This window comes from Cucurbita moschata, unplaced genomic scaffold (genome assembly GCF_002738365.1).
Source record: "Cucurbita moschata cultivar Rifu unplaced genomic scaffold, Cmos_1.0 Cmo_Scf00031, whole genome shotgun sequence".
Classification (NCBI taxonomy): Eukaryota; Viridiplantae; Streptophyta; class Magnoliopsida; order Cucurbitales; family Cucurbitaceae; genus Cucurbita; species Cucurbita moschata.
The window spans coordinates 2,008,455-2,023,179 of record NW_019268547.1 but is presented as its reverse complement, the minus strand read 5'-3'; the positions used below and the strand labels follow the sequence as shown (position 1 = coordinate 2,023,179).

The 14,725-nt window shown below is 35.7% G+C and overlaps 1 protein-coding gene across 1 annotated transcript; it reads right to left on the bottom strand.

The window, feature by feature from the left end:
* Positions 1–7,391: 7,391 nt before the first annotated feature.
* LOC111464896 (BEL1-like homeodomain protein 8) lies at positions 7,392–11,496 on the bottom strand. Its single transcript, XM_023109178.1, has 5 exons — positions 11,230–11,496; positions 9,802–10,743; positions 8,929–9,305; positions 8,789–8,849; positions 7,392–8,251 (listed from the first exon to the last, which is right to left on the bottom strand). Exons 2-5 carry the CDS (start codon positions 10,639–10,641, stop codon positions 7,817–7,819), a joined length of 1,713 nt encoding a protein of 570 aa, XP_022964946.1. The 5' UTR covers positions 10,642–10,743; positions 11,230–11,496; the 3' UTR covers positions 7,392–7,816.
* Between the last annotated feature and the right edge of the window lie 3,229 nt (positions 11,497–14,725).

Sequence of the window (14,725 nt, the reverse complement as noted above, 5' to 3'; positions counted from 1 at the left end):
ACAACCTCAATAAAAATTATTATTCTCTAAAATTAGAAAGTAGTAAAAGATATTGAATAACATTTAATGTTTAGAACAATTTGAAATTATGACAAACCGTGTAACACCAAACAAACTTCTTATACAATGAGTTCTACGAAATAATTAGTCTCCAAAGAGATCACTTTTTCAGAATAAAGGCCATTCTTTAATGAGAAAGCAAGAAGAAAAGGGGGGGCTTTGGCATCACATAGCAAAGTCAGCAAGCAATCTGTTGTCACTTTATGGATTGACTTTTACTATTTATGATATGAAACACATAGCTTTCTACCTGATTTTCGCTATTTATAGTGCCACTAATATCAATCCCATTAGAGTTAATTGCAAATAATGATTATGCACCCCACTTTGGCTTCCTTCTTCCTTTTGGTGTGAGGGGGAAACCCCACTTTTTCATACCCTTTTCACAAATCACCTTTTTCAAAACACCTTCTTCGATGCCACAGATGAATATATTAGGTTCAATAGTACGTATTTTGATGTTTATTTTATTTCCTGCGGATTGTAGCTAAAATAATAACAAATCTTGCACAATCTAAATATGACACTCATGATTTGATGTTCGGTACTCATGTTGTCACAAAACAATGGATGGAACAGCCCAAAGTACTCATGTTGTCACAAAATAATTGATGTAACGGCCCAAGCCTTCTATGAGTAAATATTGTCTTCTTTGAACTTTTTCCTTCGGGCTTCCCTCAAGAATTTTACAACGGGTCTGCTAGAAAGAGGTTTTTTCACCCTTATAAAGGGTGTTCTGTTCTCCTCTCAACCGATGTGCCCAAAAAGGACAATATTTGTTAGCGGTTTGGTTTGGTCTATTACAAATAGTATCAAAGCCAGATACCGGGTGATGTGCTAGCGAAGAGGCGGAGCTCCGAAAGGGAGTGGACATAAGGCGATGTGATAGCAAAGACTCTGGGCCCCGAAAAGGGGTGGATTTGGTGGGGGTCCCACATTGATTGTCGAAAGGAACGAGTGCTAGCAAGGACGCTAGGCCCCAAATGGAGGTAGATTGTAAGATCCCACAGCGGTTGTAGAGGAGAATGAAACACCCTTTATAAGGGTGTGAAAACCTCTCACTAGCATACGCATTTTAAAAACCTTAAGGAGAAGTCCAAAAGAGAAAGTATATTTGTTTGAGGTGGGCTTGGACTGCTACGATCGAGGTAGCGCACGAATGCTACAATTGAGGTAGCATACGAATGTATCTTCGGATCACAGAACCGGATGGTATTGTGTTTAGTGTCAAAAATAACCTCCACAACATGCATCACAAGAAACATAGAAGTTAACATGCCTAACCATTTTTCATTCTTTGCTAGTGCTAATTCTATAAATTTTGAACAAGACCTATACTTTATTTACGTTTCAAAACGGGAAATTCAAAACTCTTACCTCCCGGTCTCCCTTGTTTTTTTGACCTATTTTGATGATTCAAAAGCTTAGACCTATTCTCTTTGCTGTCTTGAGCAACTTTTGTGAAGAGCTCTCGATTGAAAAACACTTCTGGTGGTCGGGTCATAAATTTTCAAGTGGTTATCTTTTCGAAAACTCTCACTTCCTCCTTTCTTTCTTTTCTTTTCTTTTCTTTTCTTCTTACGTGTGACAACTAAATAAAGAAGTGGTACATGAATGAACTGCCACTATATCTGAGTGAGAGGGACTCAGGATAGAATAGTTAGAAAAGACTTAAAAGAATTAAAAGTCACTAGCTATACCGACAAGATGCACCTTCTTTTTCGTTGACTCAATCATAGGAATTTCATGGTTAAGCGTGTTTTACTTTGAGTACTTCTATATAGTGCGATCTTATAGAAATTGTCGTGAAATGGATGTGAGTGAAGATAAAACATACTGGACAAACTCATGTTGGTTTGTGAGGATAATTTTCACTCTTAAGAAGCTTATTTACTTCGAATAAATAAGACATTCTAAATTTATTTAATTCGATTAGCTTATTCCAACAATTTCAAACATCTTTCAATTAATAGACAGTTTTGTTTAATCTCAAAGAAGTTGAATATCACGGATCACCATCACGACCTACATGTATAACTCTTATAACACAAGTCCTTCTAAAACAACTTAAAGAACTCTAGAACGTACTTAAAATCTAAACGATCTAAAATGCGATGAACCGTCAAACTGAGGCGAATATTGGGTCGAATTGAGCCAATATCAAGTTCAATTAGGCCATACTAAGGTAAACCGAGCCAAATTGGTCTAAAATCAAGTTGAACCGAAACTAACCAATGTAAACTAAATCGAATCGATCTAAAACTCAACGTTCCTGTTGTTCCTCAACATGAGAGAGAGTGATGGTGAAAACAAAAAACTAGCAGCTCCAAGGAGATTGGAAAAGAACCAAAACATAATTGAGAGAGGATAAATAAAGTTGATATCGTGTAATTTTTGGTGTCACGTTGGCGGTTGCATAAACTTCCTTGGACGAATCAAAGAATGGATCAAACTCCAACTGCTACAAATATCCATAGTCCTAATCTTTTGATTTATTTCACAATTTTGTGCTTAATTAATCACTTAAATTTTAAATTTTATTTTGTTTAAGATCGTTGTTAAAATGTTGATATCCATTACATTATTATTTTATTACATATTTGAACAAGTGAACGATCTAAGTTGTTTCTCGAATATCTATCTAAATATCTTTAAACTTTGTACTTCATTTCAAAAGTATTATTGAAAATTATTAGTACTTTACTTCAATAATACCCTTGAATTCTTAATAGTGTTCAAAAATACACAACTTTAAAAAGTTTCATTAATATCCTTAACTTTTTTTAAAAAGTTCAAAAATTCTTTTATCCTGTATTATGTTTAAAAAATACCCATAAAATTTTAAAAGCAGCGTTAATATCTTTAACATTTATAAAAGAAACGTTCTAAACAATTCTTATCATTAAGGACGAAAATCTTTTAATGACACTACATAGGATGCATTTGGTGGGGGATAAATTTGCATGATCTTCATAATTAAAAAGGATCTCAAAAGACAACTTTATAGCAATATGGGGAAAACCACTTAATTTTGTCCCATTTAGTGGAAATCCCCATCTCCATTATTTCAACTCACACACACCACAACCATGTCAATCCCAATAACACTCAGTTCTTTCCATTTCCATTTCCCTTTTTGCCTTAAAAAGATGAGAGACTCAAAGGAAAACCAAACAAAAATGAGAAGAAATGGCCTATTGCTAATCGGGCTATTGTTGCTTTTGTGTTCCTCTTGCATGCATGCAGCTGATGCAAAGCCATACGAGGCCATGGAAGCTCCGAAGAAGCAACTAAAGCGGCAGCTGAGTGAAGATGGCAAGCCCCATGTGCGTCGTTATCCGGCAGATAGAAGTTTAAAGAACCATCACTTTATTTCAAGAGAAGCTTTCATCAACTATGGTGGTGCCTAAAAACATTATGTGCCTGTTTATTTTTACACAACGTTCCGTGTTTTAAGCCTCTAATTACGTGTGCGTATTTTTTTTATGTTCGATGAGTCGGGATGAGACTAATTCAATAGAGAGAATATGTCTCGACCCATTAACTATGCTCAGAATGTCATTAGGTTTGTGTTTATAATATTGTTTGTTTGCAAATACAACATCCTTTGTCATTGGGTGAACACAAATGACATCACTACCAAATATGTAGTGGCTATATCTGATTCGAAAGGTTGTTTTCGGTACATCTTCATCTTTAATTTTAATTTGGTGATATCCTGATCAGAGGCCTATTTTAAAAAATACTGTTGCCTCTCAAAATTGGTCGAATAGGTCTTCGGTTCATGGAATATATGCTAAAGGTTTGGTCTTGCCTGTCTGTTTTTATTTTCGGTTTCTACCCTTGTTATATATATATATATATATATATATATATATATATATGTTTACATAATAAAAAAATATGTTAATATCAAGTAAGAATGTCTATTATATACAATTATAAAAGCATATGAATTATTTTAAATGATGGTATCAAAATTTCTCTACACTTGATATCAAACAAGGGAAACTATCCACAATCTCACAAATAAATTTCTAAAATTCAGGTAACGAGACACCCAAAATCAATTCATAAAGAGTTGGATTTTGTTCTATGATGTATGACACTTATTTTATTTTCTCGTGTGGTGTTGAATTTCTCATTAAGATAATTAGAATAGCCAAATGTAGAATGGCGAGTATTGAGATAGCTAGCATAGTCAACATCTGAATAAGTCACTGGCGCACTGGGAACAGGGGATGGACGAAAGGTAAGACCAAAGTGGAAGGTTTCTTTAACATAGCGAAAAATGCACTTAACAGCAAGAAAGTGATCTTTAGTAGGGGCATGTGAAAATTGGCGGACATAATTGATAGTTTGGAAAATATCTAGACGCGTAATGGCCAAGTACTGAAGGGCGCCAACAAGAGATTGATAGAGTATAGAATCAGAGAAAGGAGAACCATCAGCAGTCAAGGTTGAGAAACAACCATGGGTGTAGACTGATTTGCTATCAAGCAACTGAGCATGAGTAAGAATATCTCAAGCTTATTTTAACTAACTAATAAAGAGACCATTAGGAGTGGGTGAAGCTTCAAGACCAAGAAAGTAACTGAGAGAGCTCAAATCGTTGATAGCAAACTCAGAATGAAGCTTGCGAGTAAACCTCTCAAGAAAAGATAGGTTGTTGCCGATAACAATAATGTCATCAACATAAAGAAGTAAATATATAAGGTTAGAACGTTGATGAAAGACAAAAAGATATGTGTCAGGGCGACTGCAAAAAAATCAAGTGTGAGAAGAAATGAGTTGAAACGTTGAAACCAAGCACGAAAAGCTTGCTTTATAGCGTAGAAGATTTTTTTTAATAGACATGAGTGGTAAAGCGAAGATCAATATATCAGGAGATTGTTTCATATGAACATGTTCACTTAGAGTGCCATTGAGGAAAACATTCTTGACATAAGTTGTCGAAGATACCATTTAATTGTGACACCAAGAGAAAACACAACACGATCAGTAGTAGCTTTGACAACCAGACTGAAACTCGAGACTAGGAACCTTATTATAACCTTTGGCAACAAGACGAGCCTTGAAATGCTTCACATATCCACCGAGCAAATATTTAATGTGAAACACCCATTTAGAGATCATGATGTTGGTGTTGGTAGGGCAAGGAACCAAAATCCAAGTGTCATTTTGTCATAAAGCTCGAATTTTCACATTTGTGGAAGCAAGTCAAGCAGGATTCTTAGCAGTATATTTGAATCATCTTGGCTCAGTGGATTCAAGAAGAGCAGAAAGAAGTCCAGACGAGTCCAAAACACCAAGATTTGTTAGATGACGAGTCTTGAAAATACCAGCTTTGTCTGGTGTGATCATAGGATGAGAGCCCAAAGAAGAGGAGGACTCAGTAGCATGTTCAATAGATGGCAGATCAGAAGCCAAGGGTGGCAAAGAGGAACCTGCAACAAAAGTATCAACCTGCACAGGCTCATCCACAAGGTCATAACAAATATCACACGAAAATGAGTTGGATCGAGGAATGTGCGGTGAAGAAGGGGTAGGGCAGATGAATCAATATGGTAAAGACGCGGTTACAAGAAATTTGAAATATGAAGAGAGGAAAGAGATTGGTTCTGAGAGCTAGAGACTGTAGGAAAGTAAGTCTCATCAAATTGAGCATGGGGTAGTGTATAGCTTAGTAGTGGTGGAATCAAAGCAACGAAACCCTTTTATGAGATGGACTATAACCCAAGAAAATACAAAGAATGTTGCACGGAGAAAGTTTGTTAGGCATATAATCACGCTAACAAGGATAAACACGACAACCAAAGGGATGAAAATTGTCATAATGTGGAGAGTAGTCATAGAGAAGTTCAAAGGGTGACTTACCTCCAAGAAGTGGAGTAGGCAACCAGTTGAGATATAAGCTACAGTGCTAAAAGCGTCAACCCAAGAACGAGAAGAAAGATGAGAGTGGAGGAGAAGGTCAAGAGACTATGGAGACAGTGTTAGACCGAAACCGAAATATTGTTCGAAGACCCTAGTAAGGAAATCTTAATAACATTATTAGTGAATGAATTAAATAAGGCTATAATAATGTTCTATGATAGCAATTTACACCGTAAATAGGGAAAGGCCACATTAGCTGCTAATTGCTAAGAATGTGGATGCCATAAAGCCAAAGTAGAACTCACCAACCTATTTAAACTAATAATACAAATAAAATGCTTAAACTAAAAATACATAAATGAAACATTATAAATCTATATTTAATCGTCCATCAGAGAATAATTGAAGTTTTTTTTCAATAACTTAATTATTTTTTATTGTGAGTAAATTTTAAAATTAACTAAAGATAAAGTCGATCAGTTTGTTTATTTACATCATATCATTTAAACACAATAGTTTAATTTTGAAGCAATAAGGTAACATCCTAATTTAACATTATGATATAACTAAAAAAACGTTTAAATACAATACATCTTCGTCAATTCTTTAGAGTAGGTAAATGCAATTATAGATCCTAAATTCAAAAATATATATATATAGAGAGAGAGAGCCTTAATTATGTAAAAAAATCATAAAAATATAAAAGGTATGTTGCAACAAATAAATAATACATAAACTAGAGCTTTGTGAATTTTAGAATAAAATTTTTAATTTCAAACCTAATTTCCAAAAATTCCCCAATTTTCATCGGCCTCTTCTGGTTTCCCTGTAAATCAGGAAGGTTTTTCTAATTATAGCTCTGCAATTCAAGATCAAAGGATAGAGGAACTAACCAATCTACCGAGTTTCCACCCTATAAATTCCATGGATTCCATCTCATTTCATCAGGCAGCAATCTCCAAAGCGAAGGCGTTTTTCGGTGATTGTTGAATCGTTCGAGTTCATCGTCACCGGATAAACGCCGCAACCAAACAACAAATAATCGCAATGGAGATGAAGAAGATCACCTGCGCCATTCTCTTCGCTGCCGCAACCGTCAGCGCCGTCGTTGCTCATGATGAGGCAGCGGCTCCAGCACCTGGACCAACTAGCGGCGCCACCGCCGGGCTTCCGGCAATCGGCTCTCTCATCGGCGCTTCGTTGCTCTCCGTCGCGGTCTACTACTTACAATGATCAGAAGAATTGGCTTCAAGCGGGGGAAGGGAATGGAGTGAGAGAGTACTGGTTCATGTGTTGTTCATATTATCTAGTTTATGTGTTTGTTTATTTGAATATTTTGAAAAATCTGTTTGAATGATATGCAAATTTGAGTAGTCATTCTCTAAACATTTTAGTCATTTTCTTTTCGAACAGTCACCACGGCTAGAAACAAACACAACAAATTTGGAAGCATATATCAAGAGAAACAGTAGTTATAATGCCCAGTAAAATCCAGTAACAGTTGAAAGTACAAAAATTATTCCTAAAAGACATGGGGGGGTTGCTAAATCCTTCAGTTTTCAGTGTCAATCATGCAGCGAAGAGACAACAGGCAGGCACAGGCAGTAGCATAGGAAAAGATGGAAAGTACAAAGCAGCAGACTTACACAAAAAAGCTGAACAGAATATATTCATTACAGCTCCCCAACTAATAATCAGCATTGCAAAATGTTTCTTTCATCAAAATAATGCGCAAAGATAGTGAAATGGATAGGATACCTGTCCACCTTTCTTTCATCTCTTGGGTTTCTTCAAACCAATGGATTTTTGTGGGCTATTGTTAGTATGATCAACCAATTCCTTTTACTTTTACCATCAAAAGAAGTTGGTGAGAGCCAAATTACCCCACAAAATCATGGATCATTTCACTTCCATAATGGCGTAGTAGTTGCTCATCTTGTTGCTGCTGTTGATGGTGTGCGCTCTCGACTCGGTGGCGAAGGCCTAATGTTAGAGAGACAGCTCCGGCTCCTCCGACGTCGACTGTGCTGGCTCGATATGGCACGAACCCCATCAATTCTCCTTCCGTGTTGGACTGAACCCCATTGTCCAATTTGGATGGTTTGCCTTGATCCCACTGACTAGTAATAATTTCATTCACAACACCATGGCTTTTTAGAGGCTGTTGTTCACTACTGGTCCAACCGGGTGTGTTTTCTATTGTTACTTGGCCTTTGGTGTTCATTTCTGCCATGCCCTTGGTTTCTAGCATGTGTATCTCTTCTACCATTGGCTTCCACACCCGCACTCGTGCATTTATGAACCAATTCGACACCTGAAATATGTGGTCATATTCTAAAATATATATGATAGTAATAATGGCATGGTGTGGTGTTATTATTAGTAATCACAAACCCCACAAATGGTATGATATTGTCCATTTTAAACATAAGCTCTCGTGGCTTTACTTTTGATTTCCCAAAAAGTCTCATACCAATGGAGATGTATTTCTTACTTATAAATCCATGATCAACCCCTTAATAAGCTGATGTGGGACTCCACTTCCAACGATGCTCAGCAATTATAAGCTACAAGTTTCAATCTCATAGGCCGATATACTTTGTAGATGGCAATGACATCCTACTTTTATGCCACTAATCAACCAGAAGGAGACAAAACAGCAAGAGAAACTGTCCTAACAACCAGATTAAACATATTTTTCCACAAAAAAGAAGTCTATTATGCCACTAATCAACCAGAAGAGACAAAACAGCAAGAGAAACTGTCCTAACAACCAGATTAAACATATTTTTCCACAAAAAAGAAGTCTAATAATGATAATAATTCAATAAGAACAGAAACATTATGATACCTGGTTTCGAGATAAGCCTGTTTGAGTGGCCAACATGTGTTTATCTGTGTCCGTGGGGTACCTGAAATATCAGCAAAAAAGAAAAAGTGAGAGATTTCTCGAGTCAGCCCTGAAGAAGTAGAGTCTAATAGGGATCATACGGGTGAAGAAAATGCTCAAAGAGCCAGGCTCTAAGAATTGCAACAGCACGTTCAGGCAAGCCCCTCTGCGGCCTCCAAACATTTTGGGATTCGAGGAATCCGATATTAACAATGCCAGTTTTTTGCTTTTGGAAGCTCTGTTCAATGTATTTCCTACCGCTAGTCCCAGCAGAGATGGACGACGAATTCTCACCAACTACCTTCCTCAGATACTTCAATTGTTCGGAGATGGCATTCTTTAGAGACTGGAAGTGTCTTGACACTGTCTTAAGCGCCAGAGAAATGTAAGGCGTCGCAGAACTAAGACCAGCTACTGATTCAAACGCTGACACTACCATTTGCATTTGCTGATGATATTGTTTGTATCTTCTGCAAACCTTATGATACAATGGCAAAACAAATTAGAACCATGGAATTGCAGCAAATGTTGTGCAGTGCCACAATGATTTCAATTGCAAGATCGAATGTACTCAAACACTCACAAATAGAAATTAAACAAAGAGACAAAGATTTACGTGGTTCGGAGATCGAATGTACTCAAACACTCACAAATAGAAATTAAACAAAGAGACAAAGATTTACGTGGTTCGGGGAGAAGAAATTTTCTTACATCTACATGTAGAAACCAATCTTAATAATCAAAGAGCTTACAAGTGAATACCTCACACTCTTACACTATAAAATCTATCAACAAAAGTTTCTCCCAATTGTCACTCAACAAATAGAAGGTGAGACAAACTCAATCAAATTTCAATATTCTCAATCTTCTTCGACAACGTGATTCATGTAGAATATTAATCAAAATGGTGGTTATAAACATAAATGGAGTTAATTACTAAAATAAATAAGAATTTTAATCAAAACGCAACGAACCTCGTCGAGCATATATAGAAGTTTTGCCTTCTTTTGCTGATACTCCGGTTGATGAGATTCAGAGAAAATGCTCCCAACGCCACTAATATTTGTTTCATCATCTGCATTAAGGGCAGGTGAGGCCTCACATGGTTGGACAAATTTATGAGCATTTGAGCTACAAAATTCGTCTAACAAAAGTTGAGCAGGCTTTAAGAATTTGGAACTCTTTAAAATGGTGGCATACCCAGTAAAGGGACCAAGAGGACCAGTGTTTCTATATGGATTCACAGAAACTCCCATCATATTTTGAAGAGATTTCCCATAATTTTTGTTACCAATAGTTTCAGATTTGACTGTTTTGGATTCCTCTGATTCTTGAAACTGTGTATTAGAAGACAGAGACAGCGCTAGACGTTGTGGATTGGAATCACTCACAAAACCAGTAGTGTCATAAGGCAACACGTTTGGCTCATTTCCACGGCCTTCACGAGCAGCAGTTTGGTTAACAACATCTTGAAGTGTATAAACTGTGGAATCATTCAACATTTCACCTCCCAAACAATTATTTCCACAGTTCATCTCCCAATCAGAAGTTTTCCAATAATTGGAAACAGAACCCAACGAAGCATCTCCCACAAGTTCTTGGCTCAACATTATGTCCGAATCTCTAGAGAAATTGATCATAACTGAAGGCAAAATCGAATTCTTGTTTAAATTTTGAATTCTAACAAGATCTAGATCCAAACCAGAATGCCCTGAGTTTTGAAAACTCAATAATTCATCAGAGTTTCTTGATACTCTTAGCTTATCACGCCGGCTTTGTTGAGCGACATGTTCAAATCCATAACTATGTTCCATTCACCCAATTTTTGAATTTCCCTCACCTTCAATAACACCATATGATCTTGCTTCCGTCCCCCAAATTTCCAGAAACAAACAATATCGTAGTTACCATCAGACCTGCAAGGCATCGAAACGCAATAATTTGCAACATGAACATCAAAAAACAGAGTCGCCGTCGATATTTTTAGTCGTAAAATCTACTAGTCTACCTCTAAAGCCAATAATTAGCGATACATAAAGATGAACACTGCAAAATCCCAAACAGTGTCGGTAAAACCTTCAACTATGAAAATCTCTCTCGAAACTTTTGGTTTATTAAATTTAAAATAATTCACACGTAAATCTCTATCTTCAACCTAAACTTGCAGTGCGCCAAATTTTCTTTGAAATGAAATCGAAAATAGCGTTTATCCGTGGAGGAAGATCATACACAAAAAGCATCAAAATCGTATATCAGTCAAAACAAAAATAAAATGAAATGAAATCGAAAATAGGAACAGCAAAAAAGATGCTCATCTTCGCCTCAACAATTCAGACGGAAAATATTTCTGAGCTATATAAATCATTTCTTCATAACACTAAACGAAAAGCAGGAAAGAAAACCTAAAGGAAAGCCGATCTTCTTCTTCTTCTTCTTCTTCTTCCTCGCTGTCTTGTGTTTATACTTTTAGTTCTTCCGGTTGGTGTTGCTGGTAAAAACGACGGCGAAGAAACGAGAGTTTTCAAAAGTTCGTTGAGAAGAGGAGGTGTGGCGATGTATCGGCGGACGCGGTGGCGCGGAAGGATTCCGGCGAGTTATACCGGCGGGGGAATTAGGGGACAAATAGGGACTGGTGGGAGTGAGGTTTTGAAGAACAATGATTGCAAAAAAGCAGAAATCTCGACGTCAAGGATTTAACGATATAAGAGCGCGGGTAACGGTTTTTTGAAAGGCGTTTCAAAAAGTGTGGAATCGGCCGTTAAATTTAACGGCAAAATAAAATATGAATCGATTAAATTATAAGTCGGAATTTTGATAAGTATTTAATAATTTCTTTTTGAAGTTTTGATTCAAATTTTTTAAAAATAAATTGGAACTTTAAAGTTAAAAAAATTAAATTAAATTATTAATTGAGAAATAAATGTATAATTTAATATATATATATATATATATATATATATTATGAATATGTGGCGATGAGTATACGTATACGTGCGCCCAAAAAATTTGCAGGGTTGGTCCTCACACGAGTCGTCTGACGGTTACACTAAATGCCACTGCTTGTTTGGTTATTTACTAAAATGCCATTTTCGATTTGAAGTTTGGGATTATTCTTTTTTTTTTTTCTTTTTTTTGGGAAGTTAAATTTAAATATTTACGATATTCTTCATTAATATAAATTAAATAATATGTTTGATGCAAAGTTGTGATAGTGTATATTTGTGAGCTATTTTGTGACAATAAATGGAATAAATACATAAATAAATCCCTCCTTTACTCCGGTTTTACTTGTCCATTAGCTTTTGCATTGGTTCATCCATGAACCATATCTTATTGGGAGAGATACCATCCTGATACCGTTTGTAACGACCTATGCACTGGATTTGATATCTGATGGTCCTGACATTTTCCTGCGACATGGTCATGTTACTTACTTCTCGCTTCTTAGTTCAGGTTCATTTATATATCCCTCCTTTACTCTGGTGTCACATGTCCATTAGCTTTCACATTGGTTCATCCATGAACCATATCTTATTGGGAGAGATACCACTCTAATAAAATTTGTAACGACCCATGCACTGGATTTGATACCTAATGGTCCTGACATTTTCCTGTGACCGACCCATGCACTGGATTTGATACATGATAATCCTAACATTTTCCTGCGGCATGGTCACGTTACTTACGAGCATATTTTGTCTTCGCTCACATGTATCCTAAGAAAATTTTCATATTTTGTCTTCGCTCACATGTATCTTAAGAAAATTTTCAGGAGGTCACCCAACATAGAATTGTTTCAACCAAAACATACTTAACCATAAAGTTTCTATGATTGAGCCACCTCAAAGGAATTGCACCTTGTTGATATCCTATCTCAAACGTTACTTTCAATTCCTTTAAATCTTTCTTAGTCACATTCTATTCTTAGGATCGTTCTCAGGCTTTGGTTCATTCATGTACCATTCTCTTACTAAATGTCACACTAAAAAGGAATCTTTTAAGCTTAAAATAGTGAAGATAACATTAGAAGTAGGATATTGTCGGGTCAAGTTTGAATTGTCTTTTAACTCTTCATTTTGTAGTTTTGTAATCATATTAGCTTGGGATTTTATGTTTATTTCACAAACATTTGTACCACGACTTAGTTTTTTCTCCACTTCCTGTCTCTTCTAAGTTTGGAACAACCTGAACTCAACTCGAAAAGAGAGAGTTGAGTTGGGTTGTGAAAATTTTTTGGTTGGGTTGGATTACCAATCCAACCGACCCGAACTTTTGTTTGGTTCAAAAATAATCCTTCAACCCAACCCGACTCGAACCATGCACACCCCTCAATGATGTAATAGTTGGAGAAAGTACAGAAGGTCCAAGGGTGAAGGACGAAGTCTACATTTGTCCGCCAATTGGATAACAAAAAAAAAGAAAAAAAAAAGGAAAAGGAGAAGGTGGTCCCACAGCAGCATTGAATCATAGACCATTAGATTTAGATCAGAGGGCTAGGAAGAAGCGTGGAAAATAACAGGCATAGACATTTGAACCATACTGGGTAACAGTCCAATCAGAGTCGGGAGGCGCTATGCAATTTCGGGGCTGTCCACCGTCTGTCTCTCCTACCTGGGTGACCCACGTGGTGTAGGGATTCTGCTCCCATCAGACGCCCACCAAAAAGAAAAAAAGATTTTATTATTATTATTATTATTATTACTATTTTGTAGGATAAATCACAAGTGCCACGTGGCGATCAAATGATACACCAGTTTTAATCGTCCCCTACATTCGCGTAGCCTTCAAATTCCTCCACCTCATCAAAGACAAAATGGAAGTTAGCTCCTCAAAACTTTCTTAATTCCTCGTTGACCACAAACCTTTAAACCGCCGGACCTTTCTAGTCGACTACCATTATTATTATTATATATAGCTGGTGTTTTTTTAATTATTTAAAAAAAACTAATTGAGTTAAATTTAGCTTTAACCTCTTAAATAAATTAAAATTTAATCGTTAAAAAAAATAATAATTATATATCTTCAAATATTTAATGTCATTTACGTGATTACTATAAATAATGTATCAAATAAAAATAATCGTTGACTAGCTTACATTTTTTTTTAAATTTTAGGAATTAAAGCGACATAAAATATCTCAAAACTGGAAAAAAAAAATAGAAAAAAAAATGAAAAGGGCATTTAAATCTAAATGGGATTTGGTTGTCTGATATTTGTAGATATAAATGGAAGGCAGGTACCTACTTGGACAAAACCCCCCAACCCCTCCATATGTCCTCTTCCTCTCCAAGTAGGCACTTTTTTATTATTATTATTATTATTTTTAATTTTAGGGTCGGGTACGAATGTTCGTAAGTTGAGTTTGGACATTTTTTTTTAGACATAACTCAATTTTTCGAGTCGTAAATTTGTTCAAAATCTAACCCATCTGACCATTTTGAGCGGAATAGATTCCGATTATTCTAGTTATTTATTAAAAAATATATATTTTTAATAAAATTAACATTATTTCTTAAAATATCTATTTATTTATTTTTAAACTCTCGAAAGTTAAAACTTATTTTTAAGCGAAGAATAAATAATATAAAATTAAATAAAAATATATAATTATATGGTAAGCAAAAGTATATATTTCAAAATAATAATAAATTTGAATTAGTTCGTGAAAATTAATAAAATTAAAATTTGAGCAAAAAGAACAATCAAGATGACGAAAGCCCTGGGAAGATGACGTAATCACGTCAGTCCCTATTAACTCCAACCTATCTCTCACCCTTATTTATGGACGTCTCTATCATCCTCTATTTACCCTTCGCTTTTCACTTTTATTACCTAACTGCCATTTTTATGTCTTTTTTTTTTTTTTTTTTTTTTTACCAAAAAAAAAAAAAGAAAAGA